At 38.5% G+C, this 23,329-nt stretch overlaps 1 protein-coding gene across 3 annotated transcripts in view; it reads left to right on the forward strand.

The window, feature by feature from the left end:
* The window catches only part of LOC124162188 (Down syndrome cell adhesion molecule-like protein Dscam2), an 833,647-nt gene that overhangs the window by 344,115 nt on the left and 466,203 nt on the right, over positions 1-23,329 (forward strand). For all 3 annotated transcript variants that reach the window (XM_046538622.1, XM_046538623.1, XM_046538624.1), the window contains exon 4: positions 11,704-11,846. In XM_046538622.1, coding sequence (XP_046394578.1) covers positions 11,704-11,846 — 143 coding nt within the window. The remainder of the gene's footprint in view (positions 1-11,703; positions 11,847-23,329) is intronic.

Here is a 23,329-nt window from a genome sequence, read left to right on the forward strand (position 1 = left end):
TGGCTATTAATTAGTCTACAAATCCCGATGAATATGTAATTGTACTCACTACAGCAGGCGTAACTAGAGAAGACATGTTGCTGGTTTGTCACCGAGTCATTTACTCAGTGCCTGTCGGAAAAGGCGTATTTTTATGTTATGCATTTGGAGAGCAATAGTGCATTATATGATCTACGCTAGAAATACCAGAGAGAAGCCATATTCACACAAGGTTAAGAGAAGTAAATTTACTTGTTAGATGGGAGCTAACTTAAGTTTTGCAATCAGCAAGCCTATTTAACTAGAGAGCTACTCAGCAGAATCTGGAATCGAACTCAAAAGAAATTGTGCTACAAATTGCTCGTTAGTGTTATGGTGAAAATGAGATCTAAATGTGCATCTAAATAATACCCTGGGAGCCACTTATAGGATGTTTGCCAGGGGGTGATAAATGACCAGCAAGCAATAGGATTCCCACATGCACACCGCACGGCTCAAAAAGCGTTACGCATAATTACAAATTATACCACCACATTCATGCAAAAGGCAATAAAAGCCAAGGCAAAACTTGCCAAGTACTCATTAAAGTTAATCTTCCAATGCACTATAACACACAAAACATGCTATTAGAAATAATAAGAAGATTCAGAAACTTGCATTAAGGTATACACAAGTTAGTGGGCTACAGTACAAGTCATGTAATCTAATTAATCGTAGCGGGCGTTACGTGGTGGAAATTCATAATCGCAGGAATAGAAGGATCAACGACTTTGCTATTTCCTAATTTCGTTACAGAGTAACATTATCACCTTGAACCATGGTCGGTGTCAATAAATTACTATGTGGAAATAGCAAAGTTGTTGATCCTTCTTTTCCTGCGGCCATGTAATCTATTTGTGAATTGTAACGCGGTATAATTTGTGAGTGAGAGATGTATATATAAGCGCGAAATCTCGCCTTGGCGTAGTTGGAGCTCCCGCTGAAAGGTTAAGGATCCCCCATTTACAAGCCTTCCTCTGCATCGCTCGCCTCCACAACGCGGCCGCCTTCACCCCGTTCCCCAGCGCGTGCATGTGTTTATGGGGGGTTGCAAGTGTTTAGCGGTGGAGGGCGCTGGAGGAGAGTGGAGTGGAGGAGAATGGCGATGGGACCACGCGCGTTTAAAGAGTGTCTATGCGTTATCCCGTCCTCTCATCTGGCTCTCTTTCAATGGGTCTCTCGTCTCCCACCACGCGCCCGGAAAAAGAAACTCGCTCTCTCTCTTCATTGAAGGCACACGGAAGAGTGTCTCGCTTCCACCCTTTTGTCCCCGGTCGCCACCCCTCATTTATTTAGTCGCGCGCGCGCACGAGGATATCTGCCGCAAGTAGAGTCGACTTTTTGAGACGCGTGCTACATTTTCCTCCCCTCTTATCATCTATTCCGTAGGTGTACCCCGACGATATTATTTATTTTTTCCGATGAGGTAGTTAGTTGTTTTAGGGAGTGAGAAGTCAGGGGGGAGAGGGTAAGCCCAAAAAAGAGGCGCCAAAAACGAATAGTAATAATATAATAGAATTTTCGTTTATTTTCGTGAGAACTGAAGCCCATGAGAAAATAAATCTGCAGCTTGCTACATTTTCAGCATTGGTAGATAAATGGAAGAAATGAAGTAAATAAATAGAATTACAGACAAATGCAACCGGTGCATATCGCCATGAGCATGAAAAAAAATCAGCAAAACAATATTTTCAACGAAAGAAAAAAATAATAATCGCATTAGATATAACAGACTAATTACAAGAATTTAACGTTATAATTCGTTATGACAATAGTGTCAAACAAACAATTTTTTTAAAGACACCAAAAAATTAGGATAACACTAGCACAATTCTAAATTTAATTAACCATTTATTCACATGTGTATCAATAAAAATAACAATAACAATAATAATAATAATTATGCTAAACATGAATATAAACAAAAGAAATTCAACTGGAGGTTGAGGAGACATTTTTCAGAAACCTATGTGTGCTATGTTTAAATTTATTGTTTGTTGTAATGCTTCTTAATTGGGCTGGAAGAGAGTTCCATATTCATGAGGCGGTTACTTTGAATGATTTGTTCACATGAGGCGTGTGATGTTTTGGAATATGGAGGTCAATGGTGTGATTTCGGGTAGTTATATTATGTACTTCAGTTTTTCTTACGAATTTATCGTGCAGGTATGGCGGGAATAATATGGCCTCAATAAATAACATCCAATGAATACTCGTACTAAATTACTGTTTTTGAGTCTTGAGTCCTAAAAAATACATTTTCAACATCATAAATCCCAAAATTTTCCGGGTTAGGACCCCCATTTGCCCTGGAGTGTTCTGCACACACCCCGGAAAGACCCGTAATCTCCGGTAAACCCCCCATTTTAAAATCCTGGCTTCGCCACTACCAAGGGGTACACGCGTTTTTTTTAATAAACGGAGTTAGGAACAGAAATTAATAGAAGAAATATGAAAAAAAACGTGGTGTCCAAGGGATACGAGTGAGTCTCTGTGCTGATATCGAGTGGAGAATCAAATGCGCTACAAAATACCTAGTCGATCTCGTTTTTTGTTTTTTGTTTACCTAATTTCTGAATTTAATTCTATTTAGAAAATATCCATTGTACTCCTTGGTTTGTCCTTTCTCCTTCCCTCATGTACAGTTTACCTAAGACTTAGCTGCTGTGTATTCTATTGCGATGTATCGTATAAAAACTCTATGAAAACTCCATTGTTGTGCTACACAATATATTTTTTTATGCCTTTAGTAAGTATCATTGGCCCTGCTAAGCCACATGGCTTATTCGAAGATTCCATGTATTTCTTGCAATGCGGTAATTTAGAAATATAGATTGTGAGTACCAGTGATTGATAACAACGACTTCAAAATCGATAAGTGTAACAAAATCATGAATACAGCAACACAAATATAATAGATTATAAATTCCTCATTTCACCAATCAACTATTCTTTAGCCTTTCTCCTTGTTAAATTTTTCTTTTAAGTTCTCCATTTAAATTCCATGAGTACTCAAGCATACAACTAAAATTATTTGATGAACTGTGTCATCAGGCATCACGGAAAACAGGAAAATGTCAATGGATTCGAAATAGACAAGGGAATACTCAGAGAATCTTTTCCATCGCGCCTTGTAAACACAGGGATGCATAAGAGGATGGAGATGGGAAAAGAAATGGTGTTAGTTTGAAGACTTCGTTCCTGTGCTTTTCCCCACTACCCGTCCATGAACAGGGCAATCAGGGTATCACGATCGTCGTCTATGGTTCAATTATGAGTATCACCCGGCTACCATGAACGGCTAACACACAAAATTTTGCGATGAGAAATAGTAACTGGGGTGAATTGTTTGCCATTAAAATTGATACGGTGCATTTAACGACCGTAACGGGGAGAAAGGGCCGTAAATGACTCTACATACTGGTGGAACCGGAGGATTTTTAGTTTCACTCGACGTCACTTACTAAGGTCCAATGAGCTGGAGGTGGCTGATTCTGTGAACGTCTTTGTTTTGCTCCTCAAGTCCTATTAGTGCAGTAGATTAAAAGGTGAGCATCCGTATTTTTAACCATGACGAGTTCGTAATTGATTTTAAAGTTTAAAGTGTACCGGTTCTTTGTTTATATAATTTTTAATATCAGTCTTAAGACCGTTTCACACGGGGAACGGAATTTTAGAGCTGCATTAGTTTCTAAAATGGCGCGGAATTGCGCGAATGCATGAACGAAATTAAAACAGGGGCTATTTTGCCATCTCACGTCCACGCATTCTCGCATGTGTTCTAGCAACTCACCGCTTTACATGACGCAATTTTGACTGCGCCTTCGTACACAAGTCAGATTGTGCAAGTACGTGCCCCGTGTAAAACGGCCTTCACGCTCGCTTGGTTAGGTTTTGAAAAAAAAACAATGAAATACTATCTTATGCATCAGAAACTGCCACAATTCATTAATTTATCGAGGAGATACTCGTCCTAAAGTCTGGTGATCTAGATTATTGTCCTTCTTAACACGAATGGTCATTTGTCAGATGGACTTTACACATTTATGTATGTGGTGATGACACTAGAAGCGTACATCTGTGGCAAGGTCTTTAAACTCTTCCACCCAATGGAATCTTTTTTTTTATTTACATAGATTCGTGAAGAGGACGCTCTTGTTCTACGTGCATGATTAAATTTAGGTTTTCAGCTATCATTGACTGTTTTGAATGCTAGAGCATATAGGTGATTTGCATAGCATCTGATAAATTGCTTCCAAAAGCTATAGTTAAAAAAATCCCTCTCGTGTAATTTGTAAAAATGAGAAGAAATGGTGTAGAGGTGACGCTGTATTTGTTCGCACACATTTGAGTTTTGTAGGATGAAAAACCATTTGAATGGATTCAGTGCTCTGCTCTATATAAATTTAAGTGGATTTATTTTATTTCGATGCATTGCCGCCGTCATACTTTTCCTCACCTCTTCCATCTGACCCTTTCAATCCAATTTGTGGCATGGACACTACGTAATAAAGCCCTTCTATGACATTAATTATTTTTAACCTACTATTTTGCAAGGTCGTTCATTCGGAATCCAGATTAAAATTAACCCACCATATGAGCGATATTGGCAATGATGCCGTATCGGCAATATTAATATGTAATTTAATTTCGCCATGTGCTGCAGTCAATTGCACTGGTTATTCGGCAAAAGCATTGGAGCGGGCTAATAATTATCCGACTACGCTTCAGTCACCAATATCGCAATTTTAATCGGATAATTATGCCTGAGGAGTGTTAATAAGCAGTTTGAAGATCTAGCTATTAAGAACAATAACTTTTTTCAAATTGGGAATCTGGTGTGGTGGTTAGTGTGCCTGCTTTTCGTACTGAGAGTTCAGGTTCCAATCCTGGTGGTGGCAGAGATTTTCGAATTTAGTCCAATCTCAACTTTGGAGTTATGTAGGAATAAATCAGTCCGTTGAATGGGACGTCAAGGTGTCGTCCTCTATGCACCTTTTCTTAAGAGCAGGCTTATGCCGACGCTGGGTTTGTCTCCACCCTACCTTCCTTATACTTCCCTATTGGTGTCTGTCGCCTGCAAACACCGTACCATGAGTATTTCAACGATTATTTTTCTTATTCAGCGATTAGCACGATCTGATGATATAATCAACTGCGTCTCTGTTCCGATGGAACTTGGGAAGAGAAAAGTCGTCGTATTTATAGACTTTACTCCAGAATTTTTCATCTGAGATAATAGAGTAAAATCTCTGTTCGCGGAAACCTCGATAGGTAGTTTTGATCTGAGGATATTATTCAATTCCCCGGTAGAAGAATATGAATTTCTGTAGGGATATAATATCTAGTGTATGTACTCTCTCACTTACGGACGCGGACACTTTTTGAGCACAATTTTACTTTTTTACGGACACCATTGCCATAGGTTTTCTTAACCAGGGGTGCAGCTAGGAATTAAGGCTGGGGGGGTCTAGGTGCAACTAATACCGGGGTGTGTGGGGGTATGGAATACCCACCAGGATAAGCGGTAGGACTGAGATTAATAAATTGCGGAATTTTAAGATAAACGGCTCAAAATTGTGAGTTTTACGGATTTGTGAGGGATATTTTATTAATCCTTACACTATTCTATAAGTAATATCAATCCAAATAAGTAAAATGGATTAAACTAAAAAATTTCTCCGAGCTCTGGGGGGGGGGGGCGTTTTAACCCCTAAAAACCCCCCCTCGCAGCGCCACTGTTCTGAACGATCTATAATAATTGAGAGTTTTCGTTAAATAAAGGGATTTCAATCAGCTGGTTACTCTATAGTACTTATGGGGTGATATTACAGGGAAAGATGAGTTTTTATTGAGATCACCTCTGACTTACGGACACATTTTAGTGTCCGTTAGTGAAAAGTGGCCGTAAATGAAAAGGTTTTACTCTATATAATTTATTATTCCTAAATCTCGTAGGTGAATTTAGCTTGTTCCTATTCCACTCCGTTCAAATCATTCCTTTAATATAGCCACATTTCGAGCTATTCAGGGCTGCTCCTGTACTAATGTCTTGCGTTTTAGGCCTCTTTATTTCTTATCTGTGGGAAAAGCTAGACTCTTTCGAAAAAAATTATTGTTTTTAATCCAAGCAAAATGTAATGATTCTTTTTCTTTCATGTCTTCCACATTTTTACATTAAAAACGTGATTTTCGTGAAAATCTAAAAATAATGCACCTAACTATCGCAAGCCAGGCTATTAAATCCTTCAATAATTAGCGTGCTTAATTAAAATACGATTAATTAGCGATAATTTAGATGCAAATCCGATTACACGCTTTTAGTTATTTTTAGGCAATCATTTGGAATTTTATTGCATGTTAGCCGATGCTTAACTACTTTGATTTTATCAATTTCAGTGCTGCGCCTTAATTCTCACAGCATTATATTGTATTCTGCATACAGTTTTAATTATTAAATATGGATGTATGCGATATGTACTACGATAATTAATTTTACAACAATTGTTCTTGAATAATTTTTTCATTTACAATCAAACGTCGAAGTATATAGGCAATTATCTGAGATTATGGATTCGCATCACATACTACTGGTTATTTTCTCGCAAAAAAATTATCAATTTAGAGCGTTAGGTTATTACAGAATTCAATCACTTTTTTACTTCATACTCAAAGTAGGCGCTTTATTAAGTCATGAATAGTACCCCAGCTTCACGTTTATCCAGTTATTACCTAGCAACGCATTTGTCATAATTGAGATGTTCGTGATCTGCTTTAAAATTCTGCAACATCTCTTATCTAAGCTCTTTCAGTATTCAGAGCTGTGCGACACTCCTAGAGACATCATACTGACTCCCGGAAGAGCTCTTGTCTCCATCCTGGCGGCGCAGAAAGGAAGCTCGTAGTACCTCCATTTCCCGCGCTCTCATTTCCACGTGTGTTCCCCCTTAGTCGGCCGAAACCTTGTCGCCACCGTCGGCAGGAGGGCCTTCTTCGCTTTAAAACGTAGGCTTGTCTCTCTCCTCGCCTGCTGCCAAACTCAATTAGAGCACCCGCGATTAATTATTCCATTTTGCTCCGTGAACTGGTCCTAGGAGTGTAGACTCCCCCTAATTGAGGCTGTTGGCGAGGTTTAATTTTTTAGCTTCAGATCCCATACCTGGCGAGAATTGAGTGCCCTCAAATGCGCTATTGTTTCGCGTTCTTCCTCCGCTCAAATACAACGACCTTGTTACGTACGCGCGCAGTGCTACTTCAATGTTATTGTGACAAGCCTAGGAAAACAGGAGCATGTAAATGCTTGATTTTGACTTGATGATTTCGGTTTGATGAAGCGCAATGTTTTCATTATGGGCCTGAATAATTTTTATTCGACGGTTGAATTGAAAATAAAAACTTATAAATATTCAATCGGCGATGATTGAAATCAAAGTGATTAATTCATTTCTTTATTTTTTAACACGTGATATATGCTGTTCTTTTTTATAGCATCAATAATATCCGCTCATTTGCTCGCGTGAATATTTATTGTTTATGTTTCATTTGTTAGCGTTAAAATTTGAATTTCATTATTTAGCATTATTAAAATTTGGTATGATATGTATTTTTTAAGCTGAGTAGCTAACACAGCTTTATCTATTGATTACTCTTACTGCGAAATCCACGTTCTTATCTCGGCGTTGGCGGCTATTTTTCAGATGAAGCCTGAGTTATTCATGACAGCTATTTGCAGAGCATTCATGTTCATCAACTCTATGTTTATCGGGTGGGACATTGGCTCCCTTGTCGTCTTTCTTATAATCAGGTGATAATACCAAGTTTCTCCCTAGTATTTCCTGTCCTACCCCTTTTTCATAGCAAAAATAGCCATACACTTCGCTCGACTTCGTCATTACTGATTGTTTAGTTCCAAGGAACAATAATTTTCCTCCAATTAAATTTAGACTGAAAATTTCATGTGTTTTTTACATATTGTTAGCAATACCTAAGTTTTCCCACATGTTATAAACAAGCAGTTAGCATTGGTCAAATCAACCGCCACCTTAAATCAACCGTCTGCCGTACTAAGTTTTTTAAAGACCAAGTTGAATGGCTGGAGCATTTGTCTAAAATTTTAAATGCTTCATTATAAGACCTATTTGTTAAAGTATTGCTTATTTTTTTAATGGTATTCTTGATTTTTTTATCACTTTTATCAATTTAAAGGTCATAATTAATCAAAACGCATTGTAGGAAATTATTTCTAATTATGGTACAAAATGAATAGCCTATTTGGCGTCTTCATTGCTAATGTTAATAGAAATTTTAATGCTTACAGATGGGGTTAAATTTTCCCTAATTGTTCTTATATTTAATATTTTATCAGTTCTTCCTAGCCTTAGTGTGAGTGAAATTCGATTTCTTATAAAACAGACGAACAAATATTGGATACGAAAGATTAATGGGACAAATGATGTAAGAAGCGAGAATCGCGCTTAATTTGTTTGGACGAAACAGCAGTCGTCAAAAATAAAGTGGGGGGGATTATCTTTTGTATTGGTCTTTGTTCTCCCCTTTCTGGGATTAACGCCGCGCCTTCTTCCTGTCTTATTCCCTCGTCGAGTATAAGTGTGTCACACAATTAAGGGCCGCTGTTAGCAAGGAAAAGGCGGCCCACGAGAATATTTCGTTAAATTGCTCGAAAGCGTTGTTTATTATCCTTTCCTCGCGTTTGCTTGCCCTTATCCTCCTCCGTTTTACGGCGAATACGTCGCAATTCCGCCCACGTCTTTATCCTTTTGTGTGTGCACTCAGGGAAATGTTTCCACCGCCGGGTACTGCTCTGAAGGGTAAGGTCGCTTTCCCTTCCTGTTTCACATTTCTCTCTCCAACCCCATATCCTGTGCCACCCCTGATAACACCCTTCCCCTCGCGCTACACCTTCATCACCCCTCTCCCCAGCTCCAGCTGTCATTGTTTCCGGAAGGGGAGGTTCCACAAAACCGATATTTAGTATGTCCGAGACACGTATTTTACCGAAGCGCGAGAAAACTTAGTGTCAATTGGGTGAATGTGATCGTTTCCTTAATGGAACGCATCACTACCTCTCGGTTTGTAATATTTCTATCTTTTTTTTGACGCGACGAATTGCTAGTTTAAGAGTTAGTTTATCATCTCTGTACTTTCAGGGTTTAGTAAGTCGACCTTTACATAAAAACAAACATTACAGTACAATTTCATTACAGGAATTCAATTAAATTTACTCTGTACAGAGGATAAAGTTCGATAACTATTATGGTTAGGAACCGGAGAGCATTACTAGAAGAGTACCCCATGTTCCAGTAATTTCTTCTTTGTTCATTTCGTATAGAAAATATGAATGAAGCTTCAGTAATGATTCAATAGTACGGAATTTTATGTCGAGGATGATATATCGATGTAGAATTGGAATTCTGGAAAGAAATGTGGTATGAAGAGTAGTTGAATATCAAAGAATCCATTATTATGAATGGACCCTTATTTGCAGGACCCTCTTGTACATCACAAAAACAGGTTTTTAAGTGTAAAAAATACAAAATAAACGTCATTTAGCTATATTTATATTTTTTATAGGTCTCCATTGAAAAATCACAGTTAATGCTAGGTATAAGGGTGTGATTGTGACGTATTTCTGGATAATAAGCTAAGTAAAATATACTGAATCATTTTCCGTTAATTCGGCACATTTTCGTACATATTTCTCGGTACAGTGTATAAAAATATCGGTGAGCATATGGAGGCCTCCACATGATTGAATATGACAATGGAGAAGGGAAACAATTCTATGAGATCAAGACAGTGCAAGTTAAATCAAACTTATGAGAGCAACCGGAATTACGAAACTAAGATGGTATCTCTATTTTTAAATCCTTTCGAATCCTCGAGTGCTGTATCAGTTACACTTGTCTTCTGCTCTGAGGGTACAGTCCCCTTTTCCTCCAGATACCTCGAGGCACTGGAAGCTGCTTGCCCCTCTGCGCCCATTGACATCCACACCAACATCTCATCCCTCCCAGTGAAGCCCTCGTTTCCTGTTACACCTCCGTAAACTCATTTTGACGAAATTTTTACTCTTTGTCCTCTACTCATGCATTTTTACCTCTCTAAAAGTACACTCAAGGAATTATGCCCGGAAAAAATGAAGATGTTTTCTTTGTCTCGCAATTTCCTGGATTCCAATGTATTCTTTTAACGAGATCATCGTGTTACTTTCTGCTATGAAACGACGTTTCTAGATAAATGAGGACCTTTTGTACCATTGATGTTGTAGGCAATATGCCGTTTTAAAGGGAACGAAATCACTATTACAAGCATGGAGCTAGAAGGAATATTGTGAAGGTGATATAAAATGAAAGCTGCTTTACGATAAAGGTTCCTTTCACTCGAATAATTAATTTTCGAACAAGATTTCGGCAGTTTTATTTCATTCTCAAACCATGATAATCCCATTGTCTTTTCGGAACTATGGTGTGGAATAAAGTTAAAATGTGGAATCTTAAAAGAAAATATCCATTTCCTGAAAGCATTTCCAAATTATATTATAAATTCCTTTATAGGTTTTACTGTAAGTAAATACTCATTTCCCAATCGATGAAAAAGGTGTTGGCTGGAAAATATGAAGATGAATTTGTCCAATTTTCGGTGCCTTGACCTTGCTTTTAGCCTGAAGGGATGACGTCTATTGAGGAAAAACTTATAAAAAAATAACAATCGCGAAAAGTATACTTCTAACCGCGCTGTATAACTCTCCAATTAAGGTGACGAATTTTCTGGCTTCGGATACATATACGGGTGGTTTTTCCTTCCTGCAACATGCCTTGTAAAGGACAATCTTTACCTCTTCATCGCAGTCAGTAAATATTTAGTATCTGATGCCGTCACTCTCTCAGTGTTAGCCTAGCGCAATGTTAGTGGAGCTCGCTTGGTTCAATGAATATTTCGTCCTCAAGTCTCTTCCTCTCCTCCATATTTTCAAATTCCTCGTGTTTTTATCCTTGATGTCATCATATGATATGATTTTGCAACACACTCAGCATGTTTTCCAGCATATATAACCTCAAGATTTACACATGGGCTAATAATTACGATACCAGTGTGTCTTGCCAGTACATTAATTATCATATACTTTTTAGATGTTTGTTACTTTTACTTCATTCAGTCAAGCGTCATTTTATAAGCTCATACAAACTTTAAACATGGAGATTATACCTTTCTTAGTGACGGATGAATTCCAAGAAGTTTATTCAAACTTTCGATTATTTCCGCCACAGTTTCTACTCTCTTCATCAGATTAGAAAATAATAATTTTTTCCCCTTCCCTCCTATTTTTTGGATGATATATGCGAGTATTCTTGCGTTTCTGATGCCGTAAGTATGCATTTTTCATATTCAACTGACTAATTTTGCTGCGTTGTTGTCATTCCGTCTGGAACGTTGTACCTCAATCGTGTGTTCGTAAGTTGTATTGAAACGTATGAATGGAGACCATTTATCGCTCATTCACAAAAATATGTTATAAATATCGACATATTTTGAACAGTGTGTTTAAGGTTGGTAGGCGTACTATATGGCGGTAGTTGTGCTAACTAAGAATAATTATGAATTGTCCTGTCTTTTAAAAAGAGATCCGTTTATAATTCAATGTTTATTTTGTGTTTATTTGTCTAGGCAACCTCTGTCGAATGGTACGCTGTACTTCCCTCCGTTCAGAGCGGAGGACTATAGGGACGATGTGCACTCTGCTGTATATCGATGCAGGGCTGCCAACCTAGGAGGAGTGATCCTGAGCAGAGAAGTCAGAGTCAGAGCTGGTGAGTACCATATTACGTTTAGCAGTTCCTGATATTGGTTTATTTCTCTGCAGTGGTAGTCCTATCTTCAAGCAATGTTGTTAATAGGTTATCACTGAAAATAACGCTTATTTTTAGGGCCTTGATAAAAGCTATTATTTAGAAGGAATAAAATATTTGGAGAAAGGCTAGACTAACTGTATTGAACTGAATGAAGTCTATGCAGAGAAATAAACAATTTTTTGCCGAAAAAAAACATTATATCCAAAAAGTCACGGACTTATCAAGCCATCCTCGTACATTTTTAGTTCTACATATCTTAAAATGATTAATTCTAATCAAGTATAGTGTCTCATTATGGGACTATTATATTGTTTTTCTTCTGTGGTTATCAATCGTGTAACTCATTAACAGACCATCGTTAGCAGATAGCGATGCCGTTACCTTGTTTGAAGAATATTTCCATGAATCAACGGAGGGACTCTCTCTCTCTCTCTATTCAACAGATTGGGGTCAAAGCCTTGTGTTTAAAAGCATACACGAATTCCAATTTAATTACCGTCCGATAAAATTAATTGATTAAATTGGAATTGAGGTGTAATTCACTTCACCCGAAGCAATTAATTTTTTCGCTCAGGTGATGAATCTCGGTTTGACCTTTTCAGAAAGTTGATTGTCTGTGCCCGCGGTCCGCGAAAAATGCCATCACGCGTCCGGTAGGTATGCCTGCGCGCAATAGCGCTTTTTGCGGTGAGAGTACGCTTTTATGAATGCAGAACGTTGCCACGGGATGCATTATCTGCTGACTGTTATTTCTTTGCTCCCTTGGCGAAAAAACATTGTTCGAAATATTTTGAATTATTTTGACCTTATTATTGTTATAATAATTTTAAAGCCCTTTTAATGTTGAAGTTTTAGAATTTCAATTTGGACTCTCTAATTGACTTTCAATATGAATTTACAGTTGAAAAGCCTTAATCGACTTAAATATCTATATTCTTTGATGAGCTAACTCTTAAATGAGAAATAGTTGTGAATTGCTGTATAGTCTTAGGTATCCAACTTGAAGCATGAATTAATTTAATGTCTAATCAAATGCATTTTATGTTTTTAAAGAGCCCTTTTTATTTATTGCGCTTTGATCATGAGCTATATGAAATTTGAATGTGCATATTCTTCTGTTTGCTTTGTTTTGGCTATTCTCGGCTGCGTTGTAAATTGAAATTCTATTTATGTTAGGTAATTAATTAGATGCTTTAAAATAATAATTATAGTGAAGGTCGGCACTTATAAAACGAAGCACCTGCGTCAATGAGAATCTGACGCTAGTAACTTGATACAGTGATTATTCCTTTAAATATGATTTTTACCGTAATAGATTATATAATTATTAGATATTAGATAACTACGTATTAGATAACTTTTCAGACCGTGTCAGTTCTGCAACTTATCTCCACGAAAAAATCTCTAACAACCCTTTGCATAATATATAAAAATCAACATGCCAAATGGAGATTGAGTATTTATAACTTTATTACTTTTAAAATGCAAAGGTTATAAAAAAATACAAGCCATTTAAAATTTATCAAATGCATAGAGAATGATCTTTCATGAGAGATCGTATTATTTTTATAATTAAAATAAATAATATGATGTGGCTACCTTACATATTTATGAGGCGATTTCGTGCTCGTAAAGTACGTTCTCAATAACCCTGTGCGACATTATGTGGGACTAAATTAATTGATTAAGGTGGTGGGCGCAAAATGGACGGAATAAATCCCCACAAGCCGGAAAAATATCCCGAAGCTTAATGGAAACCCTCTTGAGGTGACGCGATCATAGGGTGGAAGAATGAGTTAGCAGATTGGAGGATGTCAAAAGAGCATGAAATTTGATGAGAAGAGACCGTTGGCCAGCCCTATGGACCCCTCCTCATCGCTCCGGGGTGTTGTTTCTCCGCGCTAGGAACAATGAATCATAATGTGGGGTTGGTCTCTATGGGAAGCGTCGCCGCATCTCAGTGTAGTCGCCGTCAACAGGCCCTTGCGTCCGCATTCCGGGCTTCTTCTCCCCGCTCTTGAAGTGTGCCCTCAAGGTCCGCCAGAGTCCGCTGCCCGCAGTCCGAAGACCCTTCAACCTCTTCCCCCTACTCGCTGAAAAACACCCCCGCGGGGGTCAGCGGCGTTGACCGACGAAGGGTTGAGTGCATCGTGGTATTTTGTGTGTGCTCTCTTGTGCGACGAAAGCGGGAATTTTTTTTTAAGGCTCCCCTCGAAAAAAGTGTTTTATGTATGTGGGAGGTACGAAAATGGAATGGTTAGCAGGAGAGGTTTTTTTTTTGAAAGGGTGTTTTTATTAGAGACGGACGGGTCGGCTTTCAGGACAGCATGCCAACAGTATTCTCTTCCCGTTCACTATGTGCGTAATTTGTTTCCTGAGTACGTTTGTGCAAAATTTGAATTTCATTCATATTTGCATTTAGGTGCAGTTTTGTACCCATTGTATCGGTGAATAGCTCGCAGTGGTAATGTTTTGCAATAAATGTTTTAAAAAAAGTGCGCACGCTAATGGTGTATTCGTTTCCAATATTTTTGCAGCTTATGTAAAATGTATGAATTGAATAGATATTTTTGCGCAATGCATAGTCACTTTTAGTCTGTATTTTATTATGTCGCTGAATGTGAGTTCAAAGGTAGTGTAGGTTTTATCTATAGTTATGAATCACGCAATCAGTGTAAGAGCGCGAATTCCTTTCCTTTGACCACCACGCTCTTTGACGATTTTATGGGAGTTTGCAAAGGCTTCACGCGGGCATTAACCTAGCACGTTTCAGGCAGTAGGCAAACGGATACCCTTAGTTCTGCTGATTCCCTCGAAATCCAAAGTAATTAAATTTAAGTAATGCTGTTTATATTGGCATCTACTTACGCACTATTGCATTGAGACTAATGTAATGACGCTTCCTCTTACGATCTGTATGTACTTATTCATTTTATATTTGAAAAAAACTACCCAATATTGATTATCTTACTGCAGTTCGTCTGCTAAGGGAGCCTTTTTGCCAAATAAGTGGAAAACATAGCTTCTGACCTAAAATCCCCCTGTATAATTCGTGATTGAACCCCAACACAAAAAATGTTGAAGTGAGGGCTGGTCCAGGGAAAGGTACTGGTTTCTCCACCATGAGTGAGTATTATCAGATGTGTCTGAGGCTTAGTTTGCGGTGAGCTCTGTCCTAACCTCTCCAAACCTATCTTCGGGTTGAGTCAAGGATTTTTATATCTATATTTTGTATCTATGCTGCATTTTATGCGGTGGAAAAAAGCGTACATTATCGAGGAGGAGCTGGTTTTCTCAGAGGCAGCTTTTGTGCAAGGTGTTGTTTCAGTCGTCAGGGGATAACAGGGTTCATGCCGATCAGAGAAATGTTAGGGGAATAAAAAATTGGTACTGCAATTAAGAAAAAACTTCAAAGGTGCAGCAAAACGATAAAAATTTTGGCTGAACGCTGCTCTTGGTTTGTTGCATTTCAATGGACTTTTTGTTGACATCATGGCTCGACACGGGGTAGCGGTGACTTGGTGAGCGGTGACACAGCATATCTTTCCCAAATATTCCATAATATCCATACAAACGACTACTTTGCCACTGAAATAATATCAGGGTAATGTTAAAAATTCTTTCTGGAAATTAGGGTATAGGCAGAGAAATCGGAAGTCGAAAGTTGTATCGCCCCTGGATGAGCGACAGTATTTGTATTTGTCATTCCAAATGTGTGAATCACACGTTCTGTGCAGGAGGGTAGATTTCTTCCCGCACAAACGTAATTTTCTGAAAATTTTCAATGACTTATTAATATGTGTGTTTTTAAACACTCACGGTTATGGGGCCAGATCATTGGGGCTCCTCGCGTACCGAAAGTTTTGTTTGGGGTGCTTCAAGGCTTCACCTGCGTTTCCAATTAGGACCTTCAGGTCAGAAGTTAAGATTTCAACTCTCTAGGCTATCAAAATTCTTTGGCTGAAATGAAGCAGTGGAATAAATCAATTTTTGGCAGCTTTATCTATGTGTACAATGAATAGGTACTGCCATTATCGAGTTCCAGCCGGAAGAAAAATTGGAAACGATTCTTAAAAATAGTGACTCCTGTCACAAGGATAGACTCTCCCTATGCAACAAGAAGGAAATCTAACGTCAGTTCCTAATGGCAAATTTTCTTGTACGCAATACCGTAATCTGGATAGTAGCTGGGCCTGCACCGCGTTCGTCGTCACATTCTCGCCTGCAGGGGCGATGGCGGTACACTGTCCGGAGGGTTGGTGGGAAGACGCGGTTCTTAAATTATTCATCTTTCTGGGTAAGCCGGGGGTGACTCGAGTGTGCTCGCGGCGGCAGTGGAGATGAGAGGCTGAACCTTCTCAAGAACTGTGAGAGTTCGCGTAGTGTTTTTCTTTTATTTTTCTCCACCTTTCTCCTCTCAAACATCCCCTCTCACTCGCATTTCCCAGTATTCTCGTTCTCATATTCCCAAGGTGAACATCTCCAAATGTATCATCTAACTAGTGCAGAGGTGTTCAAGTATTTTTATCACTTTGCGAACTTCGGGCGAAATATTAAGCCATACACCTTTTTTACGTAGTTTGCTATATTTTAACCAAGTGGTATTAACCTCTAAGCAAATAAATAAAAAACAAAATGAAAAATTCATTCTTTAACGTGACAACAAACATCAATTCCTCTCATCAAAAGTTGTTTGTTGAGATATATCATAAAAGTACTGAAAATGGCAGCACTGGGTAGATATCCACTGTAAGTCGGCCGGCTCGGTAAGTGTTAATCTGGGATCAGTTGAGTTTTGTATTGGTTTCCCACCTCGTTGGCCCGGGATCATACTTCGGCGGTGGAAGAGTATTTTCAGAGACTTCCCGATCCCTGGGGAGCGTAGTAGCATGGTGGGTGGAGGGCTTGGGTGCTGATCGAGGTGTCCCGGGTTCAAACGCCAGTTGAAGCCCTTGCTTATCCCTGAATGAAAATCCGAGAAGTGCAAGTTGGTCCATGGAAAAGAACTGCCCCCAACAATCGTGATATATATTAAACTGTAATTAGCTTTCAATTTGAAGCTGAAATTTGTAAAAAGTGCATATAAATCTACAACATATTGTTCAATAATTTCGCAGAGAAAAATCATTCGCCTCGACCGGGATTACAACCCGAACACTCCAGTTTCCGGACGAGTGCTGTTGCCATTTAAGCTTCCGAGGCGTCATTTCCCTAAGCGAAAATTTTTAGAGTGTACAAATTTCCACTGAGATTAACTGGCAGAAGCACTCAACCGGAAATCGGGGGATCTGAGATCGAATCCCGGACAAGGCGAATGATATTTCTCTGTGTGAAATTTTCGCACAACATGTACGTTGCGGGTGACTCCGTAAATTTATCACCGCGGATAGTCCCGGTTTACTTAAACTATGAAATTATAGAACATACCTTTAAAAAAATCCAGATGGTGACCTCCTGCATGAATGTGAATGGTATTTTGATGTCATTTCTCACTTTCACTCGCTCTCCGTCATCTCATCCCGTTTCCTCTTCTGTCTCGACGAGCAGGAGGGGGAGGATGGTGACGGTATAGGTGGGTGGGCTGTAGGGGGTTGTGTAGGAGGGAGGGGAATGTGCTATAGAAGTCACTCCTTTCCTTTCCTTAAGAGCGCGTGCTTGTTGGAACTGCGGTTTCGTCGCAAAGCGGCTCTGTATGGACTTCACCCCGTTTTAGCCAGGGGTCGTCCGGAAAAGAGAGGGAGTTAAGGCAGAAGCCCACCCTTTTACACTGGCTCTCGGAGGAGCATCTTTTTCATCTCCTCTCCCTTCATTCTGGCCATGGATACATCCCCTCCGCCCGCTCTTTCAAACCTCCAGACCTCTGTGTTTATGCGGTTAAGAATTTGAGTGGGTAGCATTAAGAGCTTTCGTTTTGGTGACCTGCGGATGACAAGCGATAATAAGTAACGCTCAAGGACTAAATGATTTGGTCCGTCTCTCTCTGTGTCTCTTTTGTCGTGTGGAAAGCGAATTTCGCTCCCCGCAAACGCTTCTCAACAGCTGATAAGGGGTATTCAAATCTCAGCCTTTTGATTACACCAGTCATATGAAATACAGTTCTCGGAAGGATTTGATGGAGCAATTTTCTAAACTCATTCATTGTCGTAGCAATCCGGTTCTTTAAGTATTCTACTCAAATTCTATTATATTTTAAAAAATTGCGCCTATGCTAAAGGTATTTTATTGGTGTATTTTTCTCAAAATTTTGCAGCTATTGTACTCTAAAAGCAGTCGCTGAGGATGATAACTTTTTGGTTCATTTGTGCTTTTTAACTATCTCGGAATTCGCTCCCCAGAAAACGCCACCCAACAGCTGATAGAGGGTATTCTAATCTCGGTCTTTTGATTATTTCAGTCATTTGAAATACAGTTCCCGGAAGTATTCGGATTTGATGGAGTATTTTTCTATAGGCCTTCATTGTTGTAGCCACCCGATCCTTCTTAAAGTGTTATAAGTAAAATTTTTGTGCATATTTCAAAGATATCGCAGTTACTGTTTCCAAAACCAGTCTTTGGTGAAGATAATTTGTGGCACTCTTTCGCTTTTTACTATAGTAACGAACTATGATCATTTGGAAGTATTATATTTTAAACTATATTGCAGTTAATGATTATTTTGGTTTTGGATGGATTTAATGTTCCCATCAATTTCTATATTTCTAGATTCCTCACTTTGTAGTATGTTAAAAATGAATAAGTTCGTGGATTGGGAACTCAGTTTCAAGTATGACGGCACAAAAATATTTCGCTAAAATAGTTCTCCCTTTATTTACCGGTTGCCACGTTAATGCTTGGCCGGGTCTGCTAGGAGTAATTTGATGGCGCTCTTATTACTGTATGCTTCGTTGAACTTCCTATAAATTCATGTTTTTTCGTATTCCAAAGGATAACTTATGAAGTAGGGAACCTACTTATCTATTCCTAGAGATTTGGTTAAAACGGAGCTGCAGCGCTTTTTGTCATCCCCCGAGCAACTTTTAATTGTTTCTTTATCGTGTTGCATCTCGCGTAGCATTCACGGGTACTCGCCGAGTTTTTTAACTTTTGACTGCTATTTAAAAAAACATTTCCGCTAAAATTTCAACTAAACATCGCTGGGACATTGTTAGAGTTACGTAGCGGACGAAAATAGGCCATATGACTATCCAAAAAAATTTCGAATGAATAAAGTGGAGTTAAAAAATTAATACATTAAATAAATTATAGTCAACATTGCTTCCATTCATTACCGCACCAAAATTTAGCAGAAATATCATTATTAATATAATTTTTTTGATTATCGTAACACTGGCTGTTAATAAGTCTCCGTGCATTAAAAAAATTATGAACCCTTTCACTGCTATAGTCCTGAAGTCATTATACAAACTCTTGCTATAATTCCCGATGGATGTATTTTGAAATTTAGTCTAGGGACCTGGTAAAATTAATAGAGCAATTCAAGATTCGAGTTTCATTTTCTCCTTGTGAAATGGCTCCCGTTTTAATATTGAAAAAATGAAAACTTCATGAAAAATTTATATGAGCCGAAAAGAAAAGTTATTTTTACTTGCACCATACTTGGCTTCCATTGTCCCTCATGAAACATTTTTGTTTATTGGCCTTGCCTATTGATCGATAGTCTTCAAGAATACTTATTTTAGTTCACTTTTCCCGTATTTCTACAGATCAAGAGCCTCGGTGGTTCCATGATTATTCATGAATGCATTTCCTACTGAGGCTCACTCGAAGAATTTGAAAAGAGGAAAAAGAAAATATTTCCTTTACTCCTTCTCAAGTTTTTTCACTCGGAAACGCTGAATGGCGACAGTTTGCAGAAAAGTTTGACTCGTCCGTAGTTTATCTTCTAGTTCTAACTTTAACGCATGGATTAGTATCGTCTCTTTAGAGGAGCAGCGGAAAACACTTCTCGTTTCCCTCGATCATCTCAGTCTTCTCCATCCGAATCCATTCAGAACGGGAGACGACGCTAAAAGTGGAACCCTTTCTCGTCCGAGGGGACAATGCGAAGAGGAAGATAAAAGGAAGCACGAAGGCGGAGGTATGTTTTCGCCGGAATTTTGCATCGACCTTTTCATATTTAATTGCGCGCCAATATTTGCCTCTCAAAAACGTGCCTTTCTTTCGCAAATTTACGCAGCCCGTTTTTATCCTAAAGCCTTCTCTTTTTTCTTGTTTTATTTTTTTTGTGTCATGCGTCACGAAAATCCTCCACGACCCGCCCCACCCGCCTTCTATTCTTCCGAATCTCCCTGAATGATGTCAGCCGAGCGAAATGAAAACCCGGGATGACGCCCCTAATCCTCGCGGTTTTTCGCTGTGTCCAACCCCCACCTCTCACGCCCCACCTGTCTGCGTCAGTTTCATTGAATCTGATATCCCTCCGCCGTCATTGCGACGAGTCGTGGATTAAAGGCGGCCGGATCTTTTGGGACACGTTTCCCAGGCTTTGATGTACGCTGAGAGCATTATTTTTTTTTTTTGGTGCCTAAGATTGGTTGGAATCCGGGAATAATATCCGTTTTTCGATTTTACCACCTCTCGGCGTGTAATTGCCCCCCAGCCGGAATGATTTCCACGGTTAGGTTTCGCTTCACAAGAGCTCGGTCGTATATCATGAGTTTCTGATTCTCCCACACATTCCTTTCTGGTTTTATGTCCAGTTATAAGTTTGTATATGACCATCATTAATATTTTTATTTTGTTTATCTTTAAATTTTTAGCTGTTTAGGACAGATTTGGTGTAACGATTCATAGCGCTTTTAATTTTTTTCATAAATATTTCAGCCATTGCCTACTAGTGAAGATGTATGTGATGAAAGATTTAACCCGCACTTAAAATAATCAATCAATCGATATGCTTATATTTCATCCGCCTTCAAGTCTGTGAAGTCGCTTCTTATGTTTCCACAATACTTATAAACTACAGACTTTCAACCAATATCGGCTCTCTTTCTTTTTTACCGTGTAAATACGTAAAACTTTATATCATTATACAGTTTAGCATCAAGAAAGTCTTCCAAATAACTATTATGATATTAATTTTAGTGAATTAGAAGTCGAATAATAGTGTTCGTGTTGGGTTTTTCTGTTAATGGTCTGGGAGATTTGTGTCTTTTCTATTTGGAGCTTATAAATGGAGAAATGAATTTTGACCTTGTCCGTAATACCTCACATGCAGTAAAGTTCGTACCATGAAAAAATTGACACATTGCAGTCTTTCCAATAATGTTTCTTCTTCCCTCTCCATACTGTCATATAATTATTTGCTCATTTTATAACTTAGAAGTCACTTCCAGATTAAGTCTCTTATTTATTTCACTACTTCATTTCTCTTCCTTTCGCAACGTCCTCTCGATCGGTAATATATGAGGAAAATCTTGCGCTGTGACAATTTTTTAAACTCGGGTTTTCACCTTTGAAGCCACTTAGAGATTTTCTCTTGGCGTAAAAAAACTCCTAGAGAAGCGATTTCATGACCTTAATCTCCACTTTGCGCCGGTAACCTCTGCCTTGGAACTCATTTCCTTTTGCCGCTCTTCATGAATAATTCCAGTGTCTGTTTGAAAATCCTCGTACATTGGATTCATCGATTGCTCGAAGTCCCAACGCCTCTGCTTCGACTTAGAAATGAAATCCTGTTGCATAAATACTTCCTCTTTGTCTTCTCCATTGCTGCTAGTTTAAGTATTACCGTACTTTTAATTTTGATAATGAACTACGTTCTTTGTAGGAATTGATTATATTATTTCAGAAGTTCTCATCACATTGAACTAGTATATTTTGATTACCGAGCATATATTTGTACTTTTTTGAAACTAGAGTTAATATTTCAATACGTTACTATGTAGAATTTGGCCACTTAAATGACGAAAACTTCTCTTGGTGTATTATGCTTCATAAAACATTTATTTTCGACCAAGACTAAAAATGTCCAATAATAGCTGTCGAGGTACATAAAGCTATTTTGCGAGTCGAAAATGTGCAAAGAAAAGGTGGGGGAGTTGAATTTAGGGAGTAATTTAACGTCATAAATATGAGTCATGGCATGTTTTTGTCATGCCTTGGTGGAGAGAAAGATATGGAGAGTAAGAAAAAAGCTCATTCATTGAGCAGTATGACTTCATTATTGCTGCACGTGCTATTTTTTGTTTTGGTAGTTATGTACTCGCTACGGTTGTCTTATGTTAATGGTGACAGGCAATTCTAATTCTCAACTCATTTGAGCCGCTATTTTTTTCTAGCCCAGATTCTTGCAAACTCATCTTTATTACCTTCAGTTTAAAAAAACTTCTAGTTTTTCGATCGCCCCTCTTTTTTACTTAGGAAAATAGATGACAATTTCTTCACTACTCCAATTAACCACGGAGAAAAAAATATTTCGTTTCCAAGTTTTGACAAATATTTCGTTGGAAATTGGAATTTATAATTTAGAGAATTAGAATTTAAGTGTTATGAATTCGGTTAACGGAGGCTATACACCTACTCGTAGAACTTATGAGTGTGAAATATTAAAGTAGAAAGCTCTGCGGATAATTAGGGATGACACCTTATTGTTTTCCCGTCTTCATTCTATTTCACTTGATATTTTCCATTTCTTATCTATCTCCTCCCTTTTTTTATGCACGCATCCTCATGTAGGCATCTCAATTATCCGCTCGTGTTATCTCAGTCCCCGTTCCTCGTCACGTCTCTCTTCATTTATTTTGCACGCTCTCCGTCGGTACAGGGAAACACATCTCTTCATTCCCCGTTTCCCATGGAGCTCACCACCTCATCAAATATTTTCCATCTTTCTCGCCATCCACCCCGCACTCTACCTCCCATTCTTCTGCGTCCCAACTTTCCTGCTTCCCTTTTATCACTCCCCATTTTCTCCTTTACCCTATCTTTCATCTGCCTTCCTACTTTCTATTCTTTATCCTTTGAATATTTTCCTCTTCTCCGTAGCCCTCAGGGTTCTTCCATCCATCACGGTGCCTTTCCGTAGACTTTTCATGCTTTTCCTTCTTGATTTTCTTCCCTACATTATCGGTTTTGTAGTAAACCTGCCCACATCCATCTTTATTTCGTCCATTCATTTATCACGATGATGGAAACAACACGAACTTTTATAATTTTCCACTTTAATTAAACTAACACATACCAAGGTTTCAGCAGGTAACCCGTCATCATTAATAGGTTGAATACCAGCTAAGAAACGATATGTATAATTGCTGTATAACATATATAATGTAATATAAATATAATAATATTATATAGTGTACGTTAAAGTAGTGGTGGGGATAATAAAATACCTATTGCTACTCCATTGGACTTCTGACTTCTGTTTTAATAATTTATTAGTAGATAACCTTAGAGGTGGCGAGAATTTCCGTGCTATTTAATGATAATTCCTTACGTCC

Source organism: Ischnura elegans, chromosome 7 (assembly GCF_921293095.1).
Source record: "Ischnura elegans chromosome 7, ioIscEleg1.1, whole genome shotgun sequence".
Classification (NCBI taxonomy): Eukaryota; Metazoa; Arthropoda; class Insecta; order Odonata; family Coenagrionidae; genus Ischnura; species Ischnura elegans.